This window comes from Impatiens glandulifera, chromosome 4, assembly GCF_907164915.1.
Source record: "Impatiens glandulifera chromosome 4, dImpGla2.1, whole genome shotgun sequence".
NCBI lineage: Eukaryota > Viridiplantae > Streptophyta > Magnoliopsida > Ericales > Balsaminaceae > Impatiens > Impatiens glandulifera.
This window is the reverse complement of record NC_061865.1, coordinates 7142530-7164694: the sequence shown is the minus strand read 5'-3', so window position 1 is coordinate 7164694 and position 22165 is coordinate 7142530. Positions and strand designations below refer to the sequence as shown.

The window sequence follows — 22165 nt, the reverse complement described above, 5'->3', positions numbered from 1 at the left end:
AGCAGATAATGGTGGACTCATATTTCAATAAAGCAATCTGATTATTAAAATAATAGTATATTATTAATTTATATATCGGTTGAGACCTATATGCGCCAAATAATTTAATAAATTTATCGAAATTATTAATTTAATTATTCGACCTGAGTCGGGACCGTAAGAATTTCTTATTACTTTATCGACGTTATAATTTTATCGAATATTATTTCACAAAGTTTACTTTACTTGATAATCAATTTTCATTCGAACCGAACTAAAATAAAATATTTAAAATATATATATATATACACACGGATGAAACATAACTTTTTTAACTATAAATTGTATTTTAAAATTTCAAGAATATGAATTTTCAGCAGCAAGTTGATAACGAGTAATGTCTTTTTATGAATAATTAATAATTGAAATTCATTTTTATTTGTATTATTGTATACCCATCACCATTAATGCTTTTGTTCCGTCAGATCCAATTTATCATGAAACTATTTATTGCCCCCTAGATTTCAAATGAATATTTAATATAGCATTTTAACTTATCAATATTTCCAATTCAAAAGTTGTTTTTTTTTTTTAAAGAGGCCCTTCAATGAGACTTAGTGGCTATATAGCATAAAATATTATTGAAAGTTTATTTAAATCATTCTAAGTTAATGGGTCAATTTTTTTTATATGCTTAGTGATTAATTAGGAGTGAAAATTTTGTAACACAAATAAATTTGATGTATCTTAAATTATATATGATATGGTACCAATGTTGATTTTATATAATGAACTCTTTTTAAAAGTTTTATTCTTCTTAAAAGAAGTAATAATAATTGAACTAAAGCGAACTGATGTGACCCTTTGTACTGAAAATTTTAAGCTTTATAAACACGATTTTAAACTAATTTTAGTAATAGTTTAAAACAAAATGTATACTATATTTTTATTAGTTATTTTTAAAATATCATGATTTCAACTTAAATATAAAAAAAAATATGATTTTTAATCTAAGGTTTCAAATGTAATTCTTATTTAAAATGTGGGGTTATGATTATAATGCTGTGTTAAAACGAGAATAATGAAAATTTGACTTTTGTTTCTCATTTCAAATAAAAGTTAATGCAATAATGTTCTTTTGAAAATAAAATTCGAACGTGATATTTAAAATGTAACACATTATTTAACACGCCTAACTTGTATTATTAATTAGAGTTATACAGGAAGAAAAATAATCTTTCATTTTTTTTCTAAAAAAAAAACGAGATTGGTAAGCAAAAGATATTTTAGCCATTTGCATCAAGCTCAACCTTCCTTCTTGGCCATTGCGGTTTTGTCCCCAATGATTAATTCTAGTTGACCGCGCCCTATAAGGATCATCGAGGGAATATAAAATTTTCATGAGGTTGATCTTAGCCGTCATCCAAGCACGAATATCTTCGTTTAAGAAAATATTTGTTTACAAGGATTAACATTAATCTCTATATTCTCTTCAAACTTATGAATACTTTTATCTTGTACTGTGGCCCACTTTTTATAAGTAATGGAGATGAATGTTCTTTTGAAAACAGAATTCCAAATTAATTTTTGTTTCTTGGTTTGTTCCGAAATTGGATAATATAATTTCTATTTTAAAATAGAGTGTTCAATGTTCATGGTTATAATAAACGTAAAATAGAGTAAAATAGAGTGTTCTATTAAAATATGATTTTGTTTTTTAGTTTATTTTAAACTTTTTATTAAAATAGAGTGTTCATAGTTATAATAAGCGTAAAATATAGTGTTTTATTCAAATATGATTTTGTTTCTTAGTTTTTTTTTTGTAAGATATTGACATGTGTATTTATAAGTTAAATTTGATACATATTAATGATGGATTGGATTAAGAGATTTATTAAGATATTAACAAATATAAAGTTATTGAAACAAATTAAATGGTTTGTTAATGTTATTTACTTAATATATTTGACTTTTCTTAGTTGTGATTATTTAAATAATTCTAACATAATCAAAATAATTTCACAAACTCCTTTTATTTATTATGTCATTAATTAAAAAATAAATTATTTTATCATTATATATTAATATCTTTATCTATTTTCTTGCAAAAATTTCATTTTTTTTAAATCACCGTCAACTATTATTTTCTAAATAATTTATAAATCATTTAAATAACTCACTATAGAACACTGTAGAACAGAGTCTTTTAACTCATTATCCTATTATTTTTAATTATTTTACATAAAAAAATGTGTATCTCCACATAAAGAAATTTAGACTCATTATTTAAGTAAATTAAAAATAATTGTTAATCTATTTTGGAAAAATATTAATGAAGTGGAAGTGGGAGTGGAATTCTAATTTCATGAAAATTGATATTAAATTACTATTCAATGATTTAAATTACTGTTCAATGATTGAGAAAACTATAGAATTATAATTCAATTTTAATTTCTATGTTTAAAAAAAAATATATTCAATAAAAAAAAATTAAAATATATTATTTATTTTATTAAAATATTGGTTTGATAAGATCAATCAAGATAGTTAAATGTCAAAAATTTTTGTTTAAATTTCGATTTTCATTAAAAGAAATATTGGTTCGAAATTTTAACTTCAAAGATTAAAAAAATATTGGTTAGACAACTTATAAAATAAATATAAAAATATATATTGGTTCAAAATTTATAATCCTAACTTTTAAAAAAAATATATCGATTAAAAAATTAATCATGTTTTAATTGATAAAATAATAAGTTGTTTTATTTGAAAAAATATAGAAAACAAAATCAAATTTAGAATTACACTTCCTAGCTAGTAATAATGAAATTAAGAATTATAAAATTATATTAAATTGAATGAAATTCTAATTTTAATTTTTAATATTTAAAAGTTTATTAAATCTAAGAATGGAAATTAAAACTCCCATTTCCAAATCCAATGTTAATTTTAAGATTAACAAATGGACCATGATGCATTTTTTTAATTTTAATTAAGCTTAATTTGATAAGAATACTAAGACTTGTTTCTTGAAATTCTATTAAATTGGTTTAGTAAGATTACAGACATAAACTTTTATAGTTCAAATTACATTGATCTACTTAAGCTATTATAAGCTAGTTTGAATAATGAATGTCTACTTATATATTGGTGGGCTCGGTTCTAATTAAATTTAATAACAGCTAATTTAGTTTCATAATAGTTTGATTTGAAAGTTAAATGCGGTCTACATCAATATTAAATATATCGACAATTATGTAACTGAAGAGATTAAAAATATGAACAATAATAAATATTGTGATATACTATTATATTTGATTAGGACTTGGTTGTGTTTCTATAAAATATGTATAATTTAAAATAAAATTAAAAAATTTTGATAGGCATGAGTGCTTTTATTGCTAATATTTTGACAATGTTAGAATGAATAATAAATAATTATCTCAAACTTTTTTTATTTTTAATTTTTTGAAATAATGCAAAAATACCTATAAAATGTAAAAATCAGATCATATAATTATTAAATAAGTGATCTAGTTTAAATATCTATCCACCCACTTGTGACTGTACTATTGACTATGTGTCAGTTTTTGGTACCTATTTTAGGCTACCCATTAAAGCACAACTTTAATATCTATAAATAAATATTAGGTCTTATTTGGTTGATTTTTAAATAAATATTTGAGGAATGATAATATGAGAGAAATTATGGAACTGAAAAAATATAAAATAAAAGAAAAAAGGAGAGAAATTTTTTTATTATTTTTTAGCAAATTAAATTGCGACACACATTATTCTCTTATTCACTGTGATAAATAATTTATCTATCTTCTTTCTATTCGCATTTTTTATTTTTCAAATCTATATATTATATATACATAACATGCTTAATTTTATTTTGAATTCAACTTTTTATTTTAATTTTAATAATTTTGTTAGTAAAAGTAATAAATTTAAAATATATAATAAAATAACTATAAATATAATTATTTACTATTGATAATTTATTATTTGAATTTTTTGTTTTTCAGGAGTTAGGCCTAATGTTTATGATTAATGAATATTTTTAAAAAGATAAATGATTAAAGTTATTTGTGGAAGAATATTTGATTTATTTATTAATTTGGATATTTAATTTTATCTTAAATAATATACATCAACTTTATTCTAAAATTAACTTTAAATACTATAAGTTTCATATTTTATACAAATTTGGACAATTCGTTTTTATTAAATTATAATATTAATTCTATCAAATAATAACAATAGATTAGGTTTAAATATTGCATCAAGTAAAATTTAATTATTTTATATGAGTTATCATATATAATGGTTTAGCTTATATAGGATACGATAGTTTTTCTTCAAAAAAAAAAAAATATGATAAATAAATATTTTTATTTTATAGTTTACAAATTTATCAAAAAAAAAACTCGTTTATTTTTTATTTTAAAAAATCATTTATTACAAAATATAAATTAAAAAAAAAGAAAAAAAAACTCACTTAGACAGTATATACAACTAATCGTATGTACTAATAAAAAGTCATTTAAACGTATATACTATAAAAAATTGGCACATTTAGCCTTTTTTAATAAATCATTATTAATTTTTATTTTTTAATTTATATATTTAATAATTAAATATTAATATATTTTCTCTCTCGTTCCTTTTTATTTATTACTAATAAATGAACCTTCAATTTTTTTTATTATTATTTTATATAAGCATTTATTATTAATTATTTTAATCTTATTATATATATACGAGCATTTATCATTAATTATTTTAACTTTATATTTTTTCTTCTTTCTTATATTTTTTTCTTATATTTACATAGATTATTAATTATTTTAAAATTGTTTAGTCCCAAAATGATTGGATATAACAATAAAAATTCTTTCAACAATAAAAATTCTTCAACACAAAAATAAATTAATTAAGAATTAAAAATTGGATAAACTCAAAAAAGTAATAATCAAATAGAAAAAACAATGCACATACTACTACTATAAGTCGTGAATAAAAATTAAATAAAAAATTAATAATTTCATTTTTGTTTATATTAAATTAAATAAGAAAAAATCATTTAAAAAAATATTCTAGTAAAACATAAAATTTATAAATAAGTTGTTAAATATTTTTCAAAAATGAAAATTTAAACAATATGAGAAATAAAAACTAATAAAAAAAAGGAATATAACATATAAAAGAGAAATTAATATTAAAATAATAAAATAAATTAAAAATAAAATAAATTACATGGTTTAATTAATGAAAAAGAATGAGAGAAAAAATATATTAATATTTATTTAATAAATATATAAATTTAAAAATAAAAGTTAACCATGGTTATTAAATGATGCTAAATGAGTCAATTTTTTATAATACATATGTTTAAACAATGATGTTTTATTAGTATATACGTATAAGTGAGTTAATTGTTTTTTTCTTAAAAAAAAAAAAAAAAAAAAAAAAAAAAAAAAAAAAAAAAGAAAAAAAAAAGAAGATAAAAAAGATTGCATCTATTTATTTAAATCAATAGCTTAATCTTAAAATAAAAACAAAACTTAAATAATTGTTGAGTAAAAATATAGATAAATAAATATATTGAAAATAAAAGTGGGTAAGCGTGTCCAGTTAACTGGGTTAAGGTAGATATCACCGGTTGGTCAGACTTTTCTCGCAAAACGAAGTTTATTCGATTTGGATTATAATAGTATTTTAAAAAATTAATACATTTATTTATTCTCATTTTAATTATATTATTTTTTATAAAAATAAAAAGATACTGTTAAAATTATTTTGAATAATACATGTGTCATTTATACGAAAATTGTTGTGAACTAATATAATGGTTTTTAGTGTATATTATGAAAATTAATTCAATTATGTTAATTCATATTTTTTTGTCTGTTATATTTATAATTTGGTGCAGAATATATAAATTAAAATTATATTACTTATTAACTCTATAATGCCCTACTCATATATAATATATAATATATAATAATGCTTAATTTTTAAATTATTTGGATTGTCGGATCGAGAGCTGTGGTTAATTTGAATATATATGTGAGAGTAAATAGATATTTGAGTAGGATTGTGGGTTAACTTTTCCATAAACTTAAAACGGTTTAAAATAAAACTAAAAATGCTATAGGTATGTTTCGAACTCAAAACTTGACAAAACAAATACAACATTTTAACGAACTAGACTAATAACTTTTTATATTTTAAATTAAACACCAAATTAAATGAACGCGAAACATTTTAACAATATAAATTCAATTTTTTAACTAACAAATATATATAATGATGCTTAATTTTTAAAGGTTCGGATTGCCGGATCGAGAGTTGTGGTTAATTTGAATATATATGTGAGTGTAAATGGATACTTGAGTCGGATTGTGGGTTGACCCCGCCCAAAAACTGAAAACGGTTTAAAATAAAATTAAAAATGCTATATGTATGTTTCGAACTCATAATAATGACAAAATAAATACAACTTTTAACCAAGTGTGATTGAGATGTAGTTTGTCAATGGATAATAGGTTGGTATCAATTGAAAATGGTTAAAAAAATATGAATCAAATATATGATTGACCAAAGTGTGAGGTCACGATGTTAAATATTAAAAAATATAAATCAAATATTTAATTGACCAAAGTGAAAGTGTAAGGTCACGAGATGAGAGATTCATTCGAAAAAAATATGTGATGAGATATGTGAGATTATAAGTTGTTTTACCGAAGTTAATAAAACATGGAATAAGAGTTTTCTATTTTTTTTATTTTAATATATTATTCGTAATTTATTAAAAATTTAAAATTAAATATATATTATTATTATTATTTTATTAAATTTATTTTATTTATATTCTTGTGCTATTGTGCATTGCAAGAATCTTCCTAGTTAACATTTAAACCCATTTAAATGAATTTCCATGAAGTGTTATTATTTGCAATATATTATATTAAAAAGTTTTGTTTAACCAGTTTTAATTTAATTTACATTGAAAAAGTTCATTAACATATTTTATATCAAATTCAAAAAATAAAATTTTTAATATTTATTTTGATAATATTATAAACTAATTAATTTGATAGTTATTTTGACATATTAGATTTCTAATTTTTTATTAAAAATTTATTAGCCAGATTATTAAATCATATAAATTTTTTGCTTAACAATTTTTTAATTTATTTTACATTGAAAAAGTTTAATAACCTATTTTATATCGAGACTTTGTTCGGATTGAAGTTTTTTTAAAAATTTAAAAGGAGAAAAAAATAATTATTGATGATGATTTTGAGGATGTAAAGATTATTTTGGGTAAAAAGCTTAAAGGATATTGGTATATATAAATAAAATAATAAATAATAATTTAAAATAAAAGATATTTTGATTAATGAAATGAGTGATATGATTGTAAGAAGTGATTGATTAAAAAATTAATTTGGGTTGAGTTTAAAAAAAAAAAAAAAAAAAAGTTAAAATAACAAGTTTCAAGTTAAAACAATAAATATTTTTATTTTTATTTTTATAATATTATAAAGTGATTAATTTATAGCTATTTTGACAGATAAGACTTAGACATAATGTCTAAAGAAATATAAAAAAATTTCTTCTTTTTTTTTTCCAATTAATATTTCGCTCGATCAGCCAGCCACGTAATTCCCTTTCCTATTCTATCTTCCAAATTAATATCGTTATCATTTCTCCTTAATATTATACCTATAACAACTATATTCATTAAATACCATTCACTATACTTTTCTGCTTTTCATTATAGTGTTTTTTCTCTCTCTTTCTCAATTTGATTAAAGAAGGGAAAAAGCAAAGAAAGAAGCAAAAACATCTTGCAGTTTGATCCAGTTCTTTCTCACATGCATAAATAGTAAGTGATTTTCATCTCATACTCTTATTTCATTATTTTCTGTAAATAAAACCTATGATTTTTGGTCTGATTTCATAAATCTAAGCAGATTTTGAACTTTACATTTCTTTACTTGTAACAAAAATGGAGCTTCTTCTTCCTCCTTGAAATGTGATGAAGATTTACAGATAAGAGAAACCATTTTTTTTTCTCTCTCTACGGTCTGACACGAATTCAATGCTAAAATGTGGTTTTTTTTATTTATATATTATAACATTTCAAAAATATTAATATATGATAAAAAATATTATTAGAATATTTTTCTGGATGAGTTAGTGATAAGTGATTTTAAAAAGTGTTTTTTTTCAGGTAGGATTTATTATTAATCTATATTAAATATTTGTTAAAAAAAATATTGTTTTTAAAATAATTTTGTGTAATAAAAAAATAAGTAATTTGTTTTTTAATATAATATATATATTTTTAAATTTTATAAAAAAAGTAAAAATATTTAAAAAAGAAAAATATAAGTTACTATCAAGCATTAAAAGAGAGAAAAGGACATTATTGAAATTATTAGGTTTTCATTTTCATCATTCTTTTCTTCTTATTTTACCCTTTGTATTTTTCTCTTAAAAACTAGTTTGATTCTAAGTTTTTTGATTTTTTTTTTTGGATTTCATTCATAAAAAGTTTTAGTTATTTGATATTTGTGTAAGATAAATGATAGAAAATATCTTTTTATTTTTAAAATTTTGAAGTAATTTAGTTGACTTTTCCACTTTATTATTAGTGGCCTATATTGTTCCAAGTTTCTAACATTATTAAATTTTCATTTAAGACACTTTTTGCAATATATATTTGTTTATCTATCATACCCTTATGAACAATTAATCTAATTGAATTGTTTGTATAGAGAATTATTTGAAACAAAGATGGAAGGTGATAACAATTCAAATGAAAGGCTACTTGTTAAAAGGGAAGTAGAGGAAGAAGAGAAACTAAGAGACAAACTATGGAAAGAGACTAAGAAAATGTGGGTAGTGGCTGCTCCGGCAATCTTCACCCGATTCTCCACCTTCGGCATTAACGTTATAAGTCAGGCGTTTATCGGCCACATCGGTGCCACTGAACTCGCCGGTTATGCTCTTGTCGACACTGTCATTTTGCGATTCGCCAATGGAATTCTGGTAATATAATATTTGATTTCAAATTCTAGTCAAATCCCATGAAGTGTTTCCAAATGGCTTTGTTGGTGGTTGGTCAATATTGTTTGAACCAATATCTAGATCTAGATGAGAAATTTTTGCGCATTACCAATGATAACTTGGTAATATAATAAACCCATAAAAGACCAACCATTTAGAGTAAAATCTAACAACAATAGAAAACATAAATAAAAGGTAAAGATAATGATCATAATATATAACAATGAATTGTTTGACTAACAAATGTCCACGTCTTCTTTGATTCGTTCATTCTATAGATATTTTATAGAATAATAGTCCAATTATAACGTATTTATTTATATCAAAAGTCTTGAAAACTAAACTACTCATTTTAAATCTAATAAATACTTAAAGTATATTGCAATATAAAAAGTTTAACAACTCCCTATGCTCATGTCACATTTTAAATTTATTTTATTTTTACCAAGAATGCTAACCTAATCTCCATGTTCATTTTAATTTAAAATGTTTTAAACGAGAACTTAAATTATTTTGGAATTCTTTTTCTCGTAATATAATCATTTCACCACTTAGAAATACTTTTGGATTTGGGCTTGCATCCCTCTTTAAATGAAAAAATAAATAAATTTGTCTTTATATCTAGTTAAGTTATAGTTGTCTCATATAAATTTACATTCAGATGGCCTAACAAGACAAAATTGTTTTCAAATGAACTTATTTTATACTTGCCCAAACCCACAAAGTGTTTCCAATTAGGCTAGTTTGGAATTTGGATCCTTGTGCAAACCTAGAAATTGTTTCCATTTGGTTGGGTTTGGATCAATAGATGAGAAACTATTAATAAAATAGAAAACACAATTTTGTTGTTGTTAAATATCTAATATATTTTTGAATCTAGATGAGATTACATTTGAAAATATAATTTGTTACACCCACATATTAAGACATTTACTAATAATTTCTCATAAAAAATTAACTATTGGAAAACTTTACAGTTAGGGATGGCAAGTGCATTAGAGACTTTATGTGGCCAAGCATATGGAGCAAAGCAATATTCCAACCTTGGCATCTATCTTCAAAGATCGTGGCTAGTATTGCTCATGTGCACATTTTGTCTCATCCCGGTTTTTGTATTCGCCGCTCCGATATTGAAACTTTTAGGTCAAGAAGACTCGATAGCCAACATGGCCGGGATCATAGCCCATTGGTTAATCCCGGTTATTTTCGCTTTCATCTTGTCTTTCACTTGCCAAATGTTTCTTCAAGCACAAAGCAAGAACATTATCATTTCTTACTTGGCCTTATTCTCACTCACGGTACACATTTTCCTATCGTGGCTTTTAACCGTCAAATTCAAGTATGGGATTTCAGGGGCGATGATTTCAACCATCTTGGCTTATTGGCTACCTAATGTCGGCCAAATCATTTTCGTCACTTGTGGTGGTTGTAAAGACACTTGGAATGGATTTTCGTGGTTGGCTTTTAAGGATTTGTTACCAATTATAAAACTCTCCTTATCATCCGGTGTCATGCTATGGTACGTTTTTCCGTTTCTATTTGTATTGAATGATAATTCAAACATGAATAATTTGCGATTATTCCACAGTCTCGAGCTTTGGTACAATACAGTATTGATTCTATTGACGGGGAACTTAGAGAACGCAGAGGTCGCCATTGATGCACTCTCTATATGGTAATAAAAAGTTTATTTTTATTAATTGATCAAAAAGTTTTTGTAGACTAATTTAATTGTTCTGTAATCAGTACTTGAAAAAAAGGAAATTCATTTTATTCAAAATGACACCCATAAACATTTTAAAAACAATTTGAAAATTATTAATTAGTTATATCCACTTGTCTTCATTATTCTCTAACTATTGCATTTGTTCAATTAATCTAAATTTTGATTATTTTGTTTATTTGAAGCATCAATATTAATGGCTGGGAAATGATGATTTCTCTTGGTTTTTTGGCTGCAGCAAGGTAATTAATAGTTTGGTGATAATGACATTGATTCTCTATTCCGACTTTGATCCTCATTTTTTATTTTGCAGTGTGCGAGTATCGAATGAGCTTGGAAGAGGAAGTTCAAAGGCTGCAAAGTTCTCGGTTATTTATATAGTGGCGACTTCCTTCACGATCGGGCTTGTGTTATTTACGTTTTTCTTCTTCTTACGAGGACGACTAGCTTATATATTTACGGATAATGAAGAAGTGGCGGATGCAGTTGCAGAATTATCGCCTTTATTGGCCTGCTCTATATTACTTAACAGTGTTCAACCAGTTCTTTCGGGTAAGACAATTTTTTCTAGACTATATTGGTTTTTTTATGATCGAAAGTTAATAAAAGAAGAGTTGAAATTAATGTATAGGTGTGGCGGTTGGGGCTGGTTGGCAAAGTATTGTTGCTTATGTTAACATCGCTTGCTACTATTTTGTGGGGATTCCGATCGGTGTGGTGCTCGGCTATGTTTACGATATGCAAGTAAAAGTAAGAAATAAGAAATACAATTTCGATAATATTTGGATTTTTAAGAAATGAGATTTTATATTATGTTATTTGTGCAGGGTGTTTGGATTGGTATGTTGTTTGGTACATTTGTTCAAACAATTGTTCTAGTTATTATTACATTAAGAACGGATTGGGATAAACAGGTAAAACAAATATATTTTTTTTTTTTTACAAAAACACAATATTTTGATTGACATGATCAATTTTATGAACTTGTATTTGTTACTCTCATGTGTTTTTGTAGGTGTTGATAGCTCAAAATCGCATTAACAAATGGTTTGTAGTTGAGCGATCGCAAGAAAATGGACAAGACCAACCTGCTTAGTTTAGTAACTTGGAAGTGATTTTTCATTTGAGTTTAGAATGATTTTGTTATCATTTAAGTTGTATTTATCTTTTTTTTGGAAATTATTTAAGTTGTTTTAATCATCAGTTTATTATTTGTTATATTTTCATTCTAAATTTTTAGTATTTAATCATTGATTTTAATAATTTATCTCAATATATTGTGACAAAATAGGTGGGCTTCATTTGAAAACCGGTGTATGTGGGCTTCATTTGAAAACACTGGCATATAATAGGTGGTTGGGCCCAACTCCAGTTACTTTGTGTATTTTTTTTTTTATTAAGTGTAGGAGTTTGTTTGATTTTGAGCTTATTCTTATATTTTTGTTTATATAATTTATTTAAAAATTGTTATAATTTATCAAAGTTTTCATTGGCAATGTAATTTTTATTATTTAATATAAGAACCGAATTCTCTTAATTGGACTAATAGGCCAGCCAAACTCAAATTTCCGCCACCATTTAGGTTTCACCTGCCTAAATTTGAACATGTTTGATTTCACAAGGATACACACAAACAAATGTGCCCATCTAAGTCCAATATAAATGATAGAAGCATGTAAGACCATGAAAAAGAAACTACTTATTCTTATAAATCCAAAAGGAAAGAAATACTAAAATGATTTTCAAACTCAAAGCTTTTGGTGTTTTCTAAATACACAAAACTTTGTCAAAGTTAGGCCTAACTAATCTAGAATAAAGAGATCCATGAGAAACTACAAACGTAACTCGTCTTATCTCTTAAACAATAAGTTTTAGAGAGAGAAAAGCTTTGGAGATTTTCGACGGAATTTTTCGACGAAAGATTCTTAAAATTCTTCTCAAAGAACGTGCACATCATTTTACTCAGCAATAATAACAAATCAGAAATTTAATCTCATCAACGAAAAAGCAAAAAACGTTGTTTGTCGATTGAAACACGGTTGACATTGTCGGCACAACACAATCGACGACACGAAACGACACGATTCGCGAAGTAAGTGTCGCCAATCCTAAATCTCTTAGAATTGCGTCGATAGCTCTATCTGACGCTTATTTCTTAGTCGCGAGCGTCAGTTAGTTCTCTTATCTTGGGTGTTCTAGGAATGTTGACTTTCGAAGCGATTTAGTCGCTAAATCTTCAGGGTTTTTGAATTTCCCTATTTCTGCATTTACTCTACTTTATTAATGTGTTATGCTATTTAACCATGGGGAAAAAGAACAAAATTAAAGGCGAAATAAGTAAAAGTCTTCGGGGAAATTGATACAAGCAAGAAAGCGATGGCTGAAACAGAACAGAAAAAAAGTTATAAGAAGGCTGAAATAGAGTAGAAACATAGTTCTGAAAATGCTGAAATAAAGTAGAAAGAAAACAGAGAAAATTCTCAGAATAAAACTAAAAAGACAGAAAGTGTTCAAGCAGAATTCAACAAGGATGAAAAATGAAGGGTTGGATATAATGAAAGGCTTAATCTCTATGGACTAAAGAATCAAATTACGAAATTATTATTTTAAACGAAAAAAGAAGAGATTGTTCTTAGCAAGGAAAAAAAACAACAGTCCATATCCCAACTTAATATTTACTATCTTTAAGACTGAAATATACTCAAAAATGAAGAATATGATAAGATAGTTAGCTGGTCTGTAGAAACAATGCGAAAGCTAATGAAGTGTCCAAAAACCAAGACTTACATTATCATTAGTAACTCCAGTTGAAAAATAAATGAAGTTTGGAAGAAAAACACTAAACAGAAAGTTGAAACTCAAGTACACAATACTAAGGCAAAATTTACTTAGGGGATTTAAACCAAAAATTGAGATTCTCAAATCTCCTTTTGAGTTTAAATTACCCCTTGAAGTTGAAGAGAAGTACATTAAAGAGTGAGAATATGTAGTTGTATGTAACTACATATGAAAGAACCATGTATCTTTCCCGATCATTAAGGATGCCTTGTTAAAACAATGAGAGCTCATTGAACTAGAAAAGTTATCTACAAATATCAGTGATATTTATTTCTGAAGTTCAAGTAGAGAACAAATCTAGAGAATATTCTGAAGCTGTGGCATACCTATGTTGGGTTAAACTGAATGAAGCAAGAAAGAGGGTATGAAGGAATGAACATACTTAGGAAATCGAAAGAAGCGGCTCAAATTTGGTTTAAACTAAGGAACATCTCAGCTCATATGTACAATGCAGAAGCACTTAGTTTTGCTAGTCTCATGGGAAAATTATTGTATATGGACCCAATCACGAAAAAAAGCGAACACATCACATATGCTAGGATAAGAATTAAAGTGCATCCTAGAAATACTCTACTAGTAAAAATGACAGTTATTGACAGAAGAGGTAAGCCCACTGTCATAGATATGTCATATGAATGGAGGCCAAACAGATGTGCGTTCTGCAATACTTTTGAACATGTCAGTAATAAATGTGCAAAAACAATTGAAGAACAACAGGAAATTCTGAAAGTTAAGAAATAGAATGAGAAAGCTTAGGAAAATGAAATTGAAGAATCGGAAATTGGAAGGCATTTAGAGGAAACTAAAGATGGAAAAGAAGATGATGAAAATGTTGAAGAATCAGATGAGAAGAAAATGAAAAATCAGAGGAAGGAGAAGATGAAGAATCAAATAAAGAAGAAGAAGAATTAGATGATGAAAATGAAGAATTATTAGAGGAAGAAAAATGTGAAGAATCAGGGAATGAAAGCAATGGTAATTAGAAGATGAAAGTGATAGAAAAGCAGTAGAAGAAAATAAAGAGGAGACTATGAAAATAGATCGAAATAATCAGGCAAAGTTGAAGCCAATGAATGCGTAGATAATTGTGAAGTTTCTGAAATATTGAAATATAACTCCTCTTATCAGATGTGATGACTCAACTAAAACAAATCTAACCCAAGGGAAGATGTTAACACAACTAATAAACAAACATCATCATATGCTACATTTCAATCACTAATAGTAAAGCTTAGATCCAAATAAGTTAGGATGCAACGTGAATATAATCGCTGGAATTTGAGAAATGCAGATTGAATTTTGAGGAATACATATTGAGATTTTAAAGTAGAGTAAGAATAGTCAAAGAGGAAGTTCACAATATGATCAAAATTTGAAAATTGTAGGTCTTGTATGTTTTTTTGTTTGTTTATTTTCAATCAGATACTCTAAGATCGTTCTTTGTTATCCTTTAATCAAAGTTAGGGATTGTCTAACTTTGAATTTGACTATTTCTCCCATTTTTAATTTTTTAATGAAATTACTTTAAGCTGTTTTAAAAAAAGCATTGTACGACTTATCTAAAACGTATCCGATTTATCTCCCATCTATATAGAATGACTACTACGTTCACCCAAACAAAATGAAAAATGAAATCTGTACAATTTTTTTTTTCGAATCTAGCCTTCTTCAAGAAAAATAACGAAATCAAATAATAGAACACAAAATCTAGATTGAAGTCTGTACCCTATCCCTAATAATATAACATTTTATTTAAAAAAATAAAAATTAAACTGAATCTACCTCTTACTAACTATTATTGGTGTTGTTCGGATTGGGGTTTTGAAAAAACCTAGGGAAGGAAAAAAATAATGATTGGTAATGATTTTAAGGAGGTGATGATTATTTTTGGTAAAAAGACTAAAAGGGTATTGATATATATGAATAAAATAAAAAATAATAATTTAAAATACCTAAAATATAGGGTATTTTAATATGAGAAATGATAAATACAACGAATGACTAGCGAAAGCAAGGCCACGAATCCTACGTGGCCTTGCCAGCTAGGAGAGAGAAAGAAAAAAAAAAATTAAAACGTTTCTGCTCCTCTTTCTTCTTTCTTCTTCCCTCTCTTTCTTCTTTTAATTTATCACATCCGGCGAACGAACCGGCGTCTTCTCTGGCGATTTATCACTCCGGCATCCCGACTTCTACTTTCTTCTTTCGCTCGAAAATGGTAAGACACTTCTCATTCTTTAATATTTCAGTTTCAGAATCGTCCGCCTTCGTGTTCATTTCGTAATATTTTCTTTTCAGGCTGGTGTTTCAGGTAAATCTCCATGCAAGGCCCCAAGATCTCCAAGGACAAGGTAAATAAGACATCTTCTATTTTAGAATCGTAGGGTTAGCGTTTTGCGGTTAGGGTCAGGGTTTTGCAGTTAGGGTTAGGGTTTCAGAGTTTAGGGTTAGGGTATTGCTGCATTATGGTTCTCGAAACAAAGTTTTCGTTACCCGAAAGTCTGATTTAATTGTGTATGGTTGTATTATGGTTAGCCAAAACTAAATTTATTGGGTATTTGCTGAATTTAGGGACCCGAAATAGGCTGTTATGGGTCCCGAAAGTGGGATAACTTCATGTTTGGCTGAATTTAGGGTCCTGAAAGTGTGATTTCGGGACTCGAAATAGGCTGTTATGGGTCCCGAAAGTGGGATAACTTCATGTTTGGCTGAATTTAGGGTCCCGAAAGTGTGGTTTCGGGACCCGAAATAGGCTGTTTCGGGACCTGAAAGTTGGATTACTTAATGTTTGGCTGAATTTAGGGTCCCGAAAGTGTGTTTCGGGACCCGAAATAGATGGTTTCGGGACCTGAAAGTTGGATTACTTAATGTTTGGCTGAATTTAGGGTCCCGAAAGTGTGTTTCGGGACCCGAAATGGATGGTTTCGGGACCCGAAAGTAGGATTACATAATGTTTGGCTGAATTTAGGGTCCCGAAAGTGTGTTTCGGGACCCGAAATGGATGGTTTCGGGACCCGAAAGTAGGATTACATAATGTTTGGCTGAATTTAAGGTCCCGAAAGTGTGTTTCGGGACCCGAAAGTAGGATTACTTAATGTTTGGCTGAATTTAGGGTCCCGAAAGTGTGTTTCGGGACCCGAAATGGATGGTTTCGGGACCCGAAACGGGTGGTTTCGGGACCCGAAACGGGTGGTTTCGGGACCCGAAACGGGTGGTTTCGGGACCCGAATTGCTTCATTTAAGTGATTATTTGCTTCATGGCTTTTAAATGTTTATCATTTGTTGTTGTAGGGCAAATAAACGTAAAAGTATTGTCCAAGAATCAGCTCCCAATCCAGCTCCCAAAGCAGCTTCCAAACCAGTTCCCAAATCCCCTAGAGCAACAGCTCCCAATGCAGCTCCCAAATCAGTTCCAAAATCCCCTAGAGCAACAGCTCCCAAAAATGTAAGTTAAATATTTTCACATTTTATTTGTTTCACAAATCTTTAATAAATAACCGGTGAATTATCATTTTCTTAGGCAAAGGGAATCATTGAAGCTTTGCGAGCCAAATACACCGCAATGATCATCCGTTCAAGTTTGAACCAAAATCTGAGGAACCTCTTCAATAAGTATCTGGAAATTTTAAAAGAAGATTGTCCTGAAACATATAAGTTGTTTAAACCAATTATAAGCCAAGTATAAATTTTTTGTCTTCAATTATTTTCTAGTCTTCAATTATAGTCTTCAATTATAGTATGAGTTAAAAAACAAGAAAATAGTATAATATGAGTTGAAAATGTCATTTCGTGACAATAAAACAAGTATAATATGAGTTGAAAATGCCATTTCGGGACAAAAATAGTATAATATGAGTTGAAAATGTCATTTCGTGACAATAAAACAAGTATAATATGAGTTGAAATGGGTGGTTTCGGGACCCGAAAAGTTGTTTCGGGACAAGAAACGTGTGGTTTCGGGACAAGAAATGAATGGTTTCCGGACCCAAAATGGATGGTTTCGGGACCCGAAATGTGTGGTTTCGGGACCCGAAATGGATGGTTTCGGGACCCGAAAAGTTGTTTCGGGACCCGAAATGTGTGGTTTCGGGACCCGAAATGGATGGTTTCGGGACCCAAAATGGATGGTTTCGGGACCCGAAAAGTTGTTTCGGGACCCGAAATGGATGGTTTCGGGACCCGAAAAGTTGTTTCGGGACAAGAAACGTGTGGTTTCAGGACAAGAACATTATCAAATAAGTACTATCTTCGTTAAAGATATGATAAAAAAGTAAAAATATTCAAAGTGACAACAACATTATCAAATAAGTACTCTCTTCATTATCAAATAAATACTATCTTCGTTGAATGTTATCCCCACACGCATTATCTTCGACATATACTTGAGAGGACAAAAGTGATGTAAAGGATAATTGAGTTGAAAGTGGATCATTCCATTGTTGTTGTTGTTGTGTTGAATCCAAAACTGTAGATGTTGTGGCCGTATTTCTCTTCTTTTTTGATCTCGAAGTCTTGGGGATTTTTTAAATTAAGGATTGTTTCCTCTTTGTTGGTGGTCGTCCTCGACTTCTAACTTTGTTAGGAGAGTGTATCAAAATGGATGTAGCGGGAGATTGAAATGGAGATGGAGATGGAGATGCTTCTGTGCTTTGGTCTTTAGATGCTTCAGTATGGCTTCCATGATTAAGTGACAGAAACTGTTCCATCAAGCCTTTTATTCCGTTCATCCAAAAAGAACAGCTGACTTTAGATTTTACTCCAACTTGTTGAACCTCTTGCATCAATCGAGTTAGACTATTGTGACGTTTTTTTTCTTCAACAGACATATCTGAATCATAAATGTTGGTGATATTTTGATACCCACGCTTAATATCTTTACGTCACCGGTCCATTATATAATGCATTGGTACCTCATTCACCCTCATTTTTTTCAATACAGCCATGATATGCCTACACAAAACACCTCTGAACTCAAACAATCGACATTGACATTTCACATTGCAATCATTTTCTGTGTAATGTACTTTGTAAGAAACATCTCTTACATGTTCTCCATTAACCCCCAGAATGATTTCCTCAACTCTAAATATACTAACTGACCCTTCCTCTTCAATGACCGAGATGTCGCACAACATCAAACCTCTAACTTCTTCTTGAACCAATCTAAATATATCTGGAGTGTAGAAGGTTTGGTATTGTCTTTCAAAGGCAAATCCACTTACAGTTGGTATCAAAGAATTAAAAGATTTGAAATCCAATTTCTTTTCTCTCTCGATATTTCGCAACAGAGCCCTATCATATTGCTCGACGAATTGTTTGAGAGATGTTTTGGACTGCACGTAGTCATCAAAGAATGCGTTCATACTTTCACTCCGTTGAGATGTTGACATGCCGGCCCAAAATTGTCCTTTGACATAAACAGGTATCCATTTAGATCTTTCCAAATACAAAGATTTCAACCAAACATTATCTTCCAACTGATAATCTTCAATTAATCTATTCCAATCCTCTTCACATTGTTGAATATTTATGGAATTGTATACTATGTTTTTCAGCCTCTTCTTTATTAGATGATATTCAGTATGGCTTCCAAGTTTTATAGGAAGTTTCTTCATTATATGCCACAAACAAAATCGATGATGAGTTTTAGGAAATACCTTCTCAATTGCAATCGCCATGGATCGACATTGGTCTGTGATTATGGCATTTGGAGGTCTATCATGCATACATTCCAACCAAGTTCTAAACAACCAAGTGAAAGAATTTGAATCCTCACTTGACAATAATCCACATCCAAGCAAAATGGATTGACCATGATGATTAACACCAACAAACGGAGCGAAAGGCATGTCATAGCGATTTGTCAAATAGGTTGTATCGAAAGAGATAACATCATGAAAATCTTCAAAGGCAGCCCTGCACCTACCATCTGCCCAAAACACGTTTTTAATTCGGGATTCCTCGTCCAAATCAATAAGGTAGAAGAAGTTTGAGTTCCTGGTTTGCATTCTTAAGAAATAATTAGTGAGTGCTTCAGCATCCCCAATCCCTAACCTCAACCGTCGTGCTTCTGTAACGTAATTTCTACATGTCCTCTCATCGAAAGACATGTTTTCATACCCTCCAGCTTCAACTACAAGTGATTGAAATGTTTTGGCCACAGTTATTCCAGCTTCATCGTTTGTATCCAATCTTCTTTTTACATTTCCGTCAATCACTTTGTAGGATCTAACATGACGTATTCTCTTTGGGCTTAATGTATGGTTGTGCTCAAGAGAAATACTTGTTATCACATATTCCCCTTCATTTCGAACAACAACATTAATCTTTGCTTTACAATCTGTCTTCGTTATTGGTCTAGGCTGATGAAACTTATTTTTTGCCTTCGATTCTTTCATAAAACTCTTGGCACAACCAACGCTGAAATATTTCCTCTTACCACCTACATTTTTGCTCCCTAATTTGGTAATGCCGAATCCCGTTAAGTGGGCATATGATGTGTAGAATTCAAGAAGTTGTTCTTCGGAGGAAAATGTCATTCCAACACTAGGAATGTGACTGCAAAAATTATGTGAAACCGTAAGAAAAAGTCCATAAAACACCCATTTCGGGTCCCGAATCCAACCATTTCAGGTCCCGAAACAACCCGTTTCGAGTCCCGAAACCACCTTTCAGGTCCCGAAACAACCTTTCGGGTCCCGAAACAACCAGTTTCGGGTCCCGAAACCACCCGTTTCGGGTCCCGAAACCACCTTTCGGGTCCCGAAACCACCTTTGTTGTCCCGAAACGACCTATTTCGGGTCCCGAAACAAAACAATGTTTGTCCCGAAATGGTTGGTTTTGACCCTTTCTTGTCCCGAAACGACTCATTTCGGGTCCCGAAACACAAATTTTTTTTACCCGAAACACAACATTTTCTTACAAGACACCACACATTTCGGGACAAGGAAGGACCCTTTCTTGTCCCGAAACCACTAGATCTGTTCAGGGTACCTTTGGGGTTCAACGGGGGTGGATCTGTTCAGGTTAAGTTCTTCATCTACTGGGTTGTTCAAGTTTGGTGCTTCTGTATCCTGAAAATTCAAACCGTTTAAATCCATATATACATCTGTAAAATGTAAAACCCTAGATCTGTAAAATCTAAACCCTAGATCTATAAAATCTAAACTCTGGATCTATTAAAAAAATAATAAAGATCCTTAAAAAGGATACCATTGAGAAGTAAATGCAGCCGTGGAAAAGAAATAAATGCAGCCGGAGAAGAGAAATAAATGCTGCCGGAGCTGGAGAAGAGAAATAAATGAAGCGTTTCAGAGAGAGAAAGGAATACAGAAATATGAAACCCTATTGAGTGAAAGAGGATATGCAGAAACGTTTTAATTTTTTTTTTTTCTTTCTCTCTCCTAGCTGGCAAGGCCACGTAGGATTCGTGGCCTTGCTTTCGCTAGTCATTCGTTGTATTTATCATTTCTCTTTTAATATTTTGGTTAATAAAATGAGTGATGTGATTGTTGAGAAGTGATTGATTGGAAAATTGATTTGGGATGAGTTTTTTAAAAAACTCAAAGAGAAGAAGGTCATTAATTATAATATGGGCACTTTTGATCCTCTGTCTGTCACAGCCTTTCCCCTCTTTCCGTTCTTCCTTGTCTGCATTCCTCATCTCTTAGCCTCGAGGACTGTTGAGATCTCATTTTTGCCTCAAGACAAACGCAAGTCAACTCTGATGGTAACCCAAAGCTAGTCGGACAAAGGCCTCGACCGGTCCCTAGTTTCGCGCGACTGCCAGGGAAACATTGATTGCAGTCTTTTGGCAGCATCTACAACTTGTCAGCGGCGTGGTCCTCGGTCCTTCAGTCGCATGGGGGAGGGAGATCGGTTGTCCGCTCCAGATCATGAGTAAATTAAATAATATTAATAAATAATTACTTAAAATGTTTAATCCAAAAAACAAGAATATATATGTGTATATTTAAATCAAAAAATATTTTAAAGGATTTTTTTTATATAATCAAACTACAAATTCATCTAATAGAACTAAAGTTCTTTCCAACTAGCACATTTTATTTAGATATTAATTTAATAGTTTATTCTATCTCCAAGCCAAAACCATTTGATACCTTCACTATTCTCTCTTTGTTAATTAGTTTTATTTCTCTATCTTTCAAATTGAGAAAAGAAAAAAAAAAAAAAAAAAAAAAGGCAAAGAAAGAAGCATTTGATCAAGTTCTTCATGCCTCACATATGGTAAGTACCTCTCATCTCATCCAATATTTTTATTTCTTTGATTTTTTCAATTCCTAGTAGTAATAGAACTTGAGATTTTGGGTATTTTTTATCTTTTAATTTTTATTAGACTAATATATCTTAAACAAAAATAAGTTCTGGCATTATTAGCGATCTTCTTCTTCCTTGGAATGTGATGAATGATAGTTTTTAATTGTTAGAAGATAGAAAAAAGAAAAAAAATTCGCCATTTATTTCTTCCTATTTTACCATTATATGTACTATTAAATCCGATCTCATCCTAAAATTTATAT

At 28.8% G+C, this 22165-nt stretch overlaps 1 protein-coding gene across 1 annotated transcript; it reads left to right on the top strand.

The window, feature by feature from the left end:
* The first annotated feature begins 8726 nt into the window (after positions 1-8726).
* LOC124933439 (protein DETOXIFICATION 21-like) lies at positions 8727-12011 on the top strand. The gene is made up of 8 exons (XM_047473842.1): positions 8727-9048; positions 10044-10585; positions 10655-10741; positions 10975-11031; positions 11103-11341; positions 11421-11539; positions 11617-11703; positions 11805-12011. The coding sequence occupies exons 1-8, from the start codon at positions 8794-8796 to the stop codon at positions 11883-11885; spliced, it is 1467 nt and encodes a 488-aa protein (XP_047329798.1). The 5' UTR covers positions 8727-8793; the 3' UTR covers positions 11886-12011.
* The last annotated feature ends 10154 nt before the right edge of the window (positions 12012-22165 follow it).

Coding starts and splice junctions, on each gene's coding strand:
- LOC124933439 (XM_047473842.1), top strand. CDS start 8,794: ATGGAAGGTGATAACAATTCAAATGAAAGGCTACTTGTTAAAAGGGAA. Junction 10,742..10,974: donor ATTGATGCACTCTCTATATG/GTAATAAAAAGT, acceptor GTTTATTTGAAG/CATCAATATTAATGGCTGGG. Junction 11,032..11,102: donor GGTTTTTTGGCTGCAGCAAG/GTAATTAATAGT, acceptor TTTATTTTGCAG/TGTGCGAGTATCGAATGAGC.